Genomic DNA, 6000 nt, shown 5'->3' with positions numbered 1-6000 from the left:
GAGCCTCCCAATTCCAGATCCGTAATTTAAATGACTCTGCGCTTGCAGCGTCTGTGAGACCTAGCAGATTTGGGAGGAAAAGGTATGGATGTGGGACTTGCAGGAGTTTGTAACGGCACAGATCAGACCTCGACTTTCAGCTCCCCTCCCTTCCCCCCCACCCCCCCGCCCCATGAGGAACCGTGGGGGACTGGGAAGCCAGGAGTTAAAGTCGGCCCAGGAACATCCCGAGGACAATTCGCGCGGAGCCTTGGCCCGAGCCTCAGTCTCTCCCCTCCTCTCATTGGCCGGCGCTCTCAGGGTTTCTCCTGTTCCCTCTTCGCCATTGGTCGGGGGCTTTTTTTTTTCCCCTCAGTCTTTCTCTTCCTCCCCCCTCCCTCTCCCTCGCCCCTCGGACAGGAGCGCACCGCCTGCCCCCAGCTCCTCGAGAAGGGAGGAATTTAGAAAAAAAGGTTTCCCAGAAGTTTGGATCAGAGGAAGGACGGGAAGACCACGGGAGGAAGAGGGAGAGGGAGGAGAGAAAGGGAGAGGGAGGAGGGAGAGAGAATAAAAAAAAGATGAAGTCCAGTCTGCACAGCCTGTGAACGCCTGCCCGGGTGGGTGGGAAGCAGGACTAGGGCGCTCATGCAGCGAGCGGGTAGCGCTCGGGGCGCTCGTTCCTAGGGGCTGGGGCAGCCAGGGACGTCGGTCCGAGCCGGCGGCGGAGGGCGCAGGGGGAGGGTGCCGAGGACCCGCAAAGCCGCCGCCTCAGTCTCGGCCGCCTCGCCGCCGCCTCTCCCGGGCCCGGCCCGGCGGGCGCTCGGAGCGTGAGGGCTCGGGCTGCTCCCTGTGTAGCGGGGACGAGCGGGGGCCGGGGTGCGGGCGGCTAAGATGAGTGAAAGGAGAAGATCTGCAGTCGCCCTGAGCTCGCGAGCACATGCCTTCTCCGTTGAAGCCTTGATCGGCTCAAATAAAAAGCGGAAGCTGCGAGACTGGGAGGAGAAGGGGCTGGACCTGTCCATGGAGGCGCTGAGCCCCGCGGGCCCACTTGGAGACACGGAGGACGCGGCCGCGCACGGCCTGGAGCCTCACCCGGGTGAGTGCGTAGGGCCAGAACACGGGAGGCGGGCGGAGAAGGGACGCCGGGCGGCCAGCGGGCGGGGAGAGTGGCGAAGAGGAAGGCCCTGGCGGTGACGACGTCTTGCTCCAACCCGGGTTTCTTTTTCTTTGCGCAAATGCCTTGAGCCTTCCCCAAATTCGCCGGAACCAATTTGGGGAAACTGGCCTGAGCCTTGCAGTTTCGTCGCCAACCTCAAGCCGGGAGGCCTTCTTGCTCGCATCCCCTTCTCCTTCTGGGAGCAGAATGCAGTGTTCACGGTGCCCGCAGCTGCTGGGGCTGCAGGCCCCTGGGGTTAAGAGGGGCGCCGATGCAAGGCAATGGCGGGAGCGGAGAGGAGCTGGGACTCACTTCTGAGAGGTCCGAGGACTGGCACGGAGTTCTCGGTCCGACACCCCTGTGGGAATTGCCCAGTTTGTCCCATTTAGCCTTCAACCTCTGTCCTTTCCCTTTCCACACCAACTTTTCTGGGACTCAAGTTGTGTTTCTCCTAATGCCCGTGACGAGGGAGCATAATTATATTTCTGCTTCGTTGGCATTTGTGGAAAGAGGAATGGATTTTAGCCCGCTTACCCTGCGCCCTGGGCCCCTCTTCAGGGCCCACATCTCTGCGTATTTGTGGGGATCAGTGCAGCAACGTGTCTCGGATCTGTGCGCCTTCTATGCACGTTATATACACACAACACGTAAAACAGCGGGCGGGTGTCTACATCAATACTTTAACAGAACCCTAGGAAGGGGGGAAAACAACGTTTTGTATTAAGTGCCAAGATTTCAACTGTGCAAAACACAGGGGGAACAGCTGTTGTCGGAAGAATTTTGCCCGCGCGCGCGCGCGCGCGAGCGCGCACACACTCAACGCTCGCAGCGGCTTAGTTTAGCGCTTCAGAAAGTTTCCGTACAGGATTTCTAAAACTTTTCTGGAGGTGCTCCTGCTGACCAGCTAGGGCTGGAGAGTAGATTTGGGTCAGAGCGCCGGCAAGTCGGAAGGGAAGGGCTGCTCGCAAAGGGATGGGGCTGGCCGCAGGCCCAGGAGCTTGGGGACCCAGCTTGGGGCCCAGGAGCTTGGGGGCTGGAAAGCTGGCCGACCCAAGGAGAGACAGCTGTCGCTTACATTTTCTCTTTCGGCAGTGACAGTTCAATTTCCATGCTCCTGAGGCTAATAATAACGCGATTAGCGGGTGACCTGCAGAGACAGAGTTTGATGAATTCTCCGTGTTCTTGCGGCCGGTTACGGTATTTGGGTTTCGTGCTGGGGAATTATTTTTATTAGTCGATGAAAAGAAAATTAAAAGGAGATTTATTTCGTCTGCTCAAGCCTTTCGTTGTATTTGGATGCGGGTGCCTGTCCACGCGGACCCCTGTGTGGGCAATCCAGAAAGGAACGCATGGCTAATGTGTGTTTCCCATCTCTGGCCAGACCCTATTTCCTCACCGTACTTATTTGTTGTCAGAATCTCGTTTGGGCCTTCACACAGTTTAGTGGAAGTTTTCTCAGGCCTTATGACAACTCACGATTGGCGATGTAGTTTATTTTATCTTCCCGCTGGTGGAAAAGGCAGAAGTTATCTAACTGAGTATGACAGACGCCCTGTCCTGTCCACGGGTACTTTTCCCTGGGAGGGGGGTACAGGTCGTAAGGAGCCCGTGTAGGGTCTTATGTTCAAAAGGACCAACATATGGGATCATAATGAGACTCAACTGGCAGTTTTCTTTCCGCCGTCCTTCTCAGAAAATAATGGGGAGAAAAAAATGAGGACTGGGGACAAGGAGAGACCAGTCCAGGGATGTGAACACGAGAACCTGGCATCCAGAATGCTCTTTCCTGGCTCCCGCGGGATGGGGGTAGGGGGTGAGGACCTAACATAGAACTTTACATAATAGAGAGGTCAGTTGACCAGTTCTCATTACCTTTGTCACTTTTTTTTTTTTTAAAGAAAAAGATGGGCGTTTGGGTTAGAGAAAACGAAATATGTTTGTGGGGCAAAGGTCTGGTAGGAGGAAGAAGCCGGAAGTCAAAAGCACTCGCGGGCCCTCTGCGGAGCCAGGCTGCGTGCAGCTGGGCCGGTCCCGTCGTGGGCCGAGGGGATCTCCAAGTTGGAGTTCCCGTAGTGGCCAAGACTTTCTTTTGAACAGGACGAACAGGATGTAGGATGAAAAAATATCTTTCAGAAAAAGCGTGCTCTGATGTGGAGACTTTGGCAGTCAGGAGAGTGGAGCAGACAGAGCTTTGGGCTTTGAGCGGGGTAGTAGAAGGCACGCCGGGGCTTGGAGTTCCCTATAGGCCTTTCTTTTTGTCTTTAATACAGCGCCCTAACAAATACAAAGGCAGAGCCACATTTAATGGTGTGTGCATGGTGTTGGAGGCGGGAAAGGGGGCGCGGGCGACTCCATTAAGCCCAGGGCCGAGTCTCTAGCCGGCTGGGCCTCGCAATTATCATTAAACTTTCTTCTCCCGATTAGGAGAAGAGGGGGCTGGACCCACTGCGTGGCTCGCCGGCCCTAGGCCGAAAAGAAGTCAGGAACAGAAAAAAGCCCACAGCGACAAAAAGAATATTGCCAAGGGGTTGGGGAAGGATTAAACAAACACACACATACACAGGCCACCCGCCTTAGAGCAGCCGTATTTATCATTCTCACCATACCCTCCCTGACTGGTACCATCGTTTTCAGCCCTCCCTCAAAATTCCGGGATCCTCAGACAACCGAAGGGTCCGATTTTAATGCTTAAGTTTTTTTCAAAGACGTGGCTTTTTGCTTTTTCACAGCCCGTTTTCCTTTCGACGTCCGGACAGAGCTGGCTTTAGTTGGCGCCGAGCGCCCGCAGCCTGGGGCACCAACCTGCATAAGCGGGGGGACCAGCCTGGCCTGCTCGCTGTAGGCCCTCACACATCAGAGGACACACAGTATGTATTTCAAAGATTTCCACCGAGCCTGGTGGGCCCAAAACACCCTGAGGCCCTCCGGGCCTTGGAGAAGGCCCTGAGAAGGGCCTGTAAGGTACCGTCATTTTTACACCCGGGCCAGCGCTCCAGTCTTTTGGAGAAGCCGCCAGCACTCAGCCTCTGCGGTCTGCGGAGGGTCTCAAAACCGGTCTCTGGCTCTCGGGTCGGCTTGCCCCCGCCTCTCACACAGCAGCAACGATGGAAACTTTCGAGCCAGGATCGCTGGGAACAGCTGCTCCGGCTGCGGCCTTGGAAGTATATTTCAGGCACGCGGCGGCGCCATCTGCGCTCGGACCGCAGCCCCGGCTCCACCCGGCTTCCCCAGCTCGGGTTTGGGTCTTTCCCGCCCAAACCCACAGCCGAGTGCGGCCGAGGCCCGATCCCCCGCGGAGAAAAATGATTTAAACCTTCTGCGATGGGATTTCCCCCTCCGGAGCCCGCGGGCCTGAGCTTCGCAGCCAAGGCGCTCGGCGGCCTAAGGAGGTGGCGACGCACGCGGGTGGGCACACAAAGCAGGCACACACAATAACGCGAGGGAGATACGCACTCCGCGCACACGTGCACACACGTCAGGCGCTCGCCTTCTCCCAGGCACCCGGCTGCGCAACCCCTAGTGAAATGAGACAAGAAAATTCCTCGCAGTGCCCCAGGCACTTGCTTCCTTCGAGCTAGCGAGACCAACCGGTCACAGGAATTAATCTGCCGGTTTACGGCTTGTTTGCTCAGAGTAGAACTCCAAGATTTTAATCCTGACATCACCCCTCTACCCACTCCCAACCCCCCAATACGGGAACATTTGGGTCAAAACGGAAGAAGTGACTCTTCACTGATGTTTAAGTAATGGAGAAAAGGCGATGAGTTTGAAGCCAGTGGGGAGAACGTACTTGTGCCAGGCAAGCACCAGCCAGGGCACAGGCTGGGGCGTGGACCACAGTGTATGGGTATGCGGCGCTCTGGGCAAGACGCCAAGGGTCTTTCTCGGGTAGAACTCCGGCTCCTCGGCGGTGCGTGCGTCCCGGCACCGATGCAGGCCTCGAAGTGTCAGGTCTGCGCCCTGCGAATAAGCCAAGTGTAGGACCTGATGAACGTGCCCAAACCTCTCGGTTGCCAGGTCAAAACGGCCTTCCGCGGTGGCTGCCTCTTTGGTCAGTGACCTTGTGTCACGATTCTGAAAGGGAGTGAAGGGGTAGGCAAGATCTGAATTCGTTGTAGGCCGGTTAAGGATGGTGGTTTGCTGGGGCATGACTGCCAAATGCCTTTTTCGCGCTCTGCTCCCACAGTGGCAAAATTAGTGCCTTCTGGATCGTACGGGGCTGGGAGAGCGCGCCACAATGTCTCCCGCGCGGTGGGGAGGGTTATGGAGACATTCTGCGTAAAGCTCCGGTCCTGGAGTGGTGGCACGATAGAAGCCACTCGGAAAAAGGAGATAATTCCAACCCATTCTGTCCCATAGATGGAGCAAACTGCTCGAGGGCAGTGGGGAGGACAGGGAATGCGGAAAACCCAGGTGCCCAGAGTTTGGACTGTGTTGGAAGAAATGGAGTGGGCTGTGGTTTGCTCCTCTGCAGGTCGTCCCCATACCCCCCTCCACCTCCCCCGGGGGGTTCAGAAACCCACGTGAAGCGTGTGGAAGGCGCGCGCGCGCGGGTGGGACGGGTTGCTCTCGTTTCTTCGCTACTCGGTGCAGGGCTGCCCCTTTGCCCGGCTGGCTTCACAGCCACCTCTACCCCTCGGAGACCGTTCCGAAGAGCACAAGCCTAAAGGCCGGCGAAGGCTTTCCTGGACAGATCAGCTTCCAGCCTCGGTGCGCAGCGATTCTGAATTCGCGTCTTCTACGCCCCACCCAACGCTCTTTCTTATTGAATACTTTATTTGGTTTCAGAGCTAGCCACTTTAGGTTTCCTGATTTTATAGATAAAACTTCCAGAAAGAAAAGTTTACGAGGTGACGTTCATGCAG

The 6000-nt window shown here is 56.8% G+C and overlaps 1 protein-coding gene across 1 annotated transcript in view; it reads left to right on the top strand.

Moving 5' to 3' along the window:
* Positions 1 to 585: 585 nt before the first annotated feature.
* The window catches only part of TBX15 (T-box transcription factor 15), a 99503-nt gene continuing 94088 nt past the window's right edge, over positions 586 to 6000 (top strand). The window contains exon 1 of the mRNA XM_065883802.1: positions 586 to 1075. Coding sequence (XP_065739874.1) covers positions 871 to 1075 — 205 coding nt within the window. The 5' untranslated portion in view covers positions 586 to 870. The remainder of the gene's footprint in view (positions 1076 to 6000) is intronic.

Source organism: Phocoena phocoena, chromosome 1 (genome assembly GCF_963924675.1).
Source record: "Phocoena phocoena chromosome 1, mPhoPho1.1, whole genome shotgun sequence".
Classification (NCBI taxonomy): Eukaryota; Metazoa; Chordata; class Mammalia; order Artiodactyla; family Phocoenidae; genus Phocoena; species Phocoena phocoena.
This window is presented reverse-complemented; position numbering and strand designations above follow the sequence as displayed.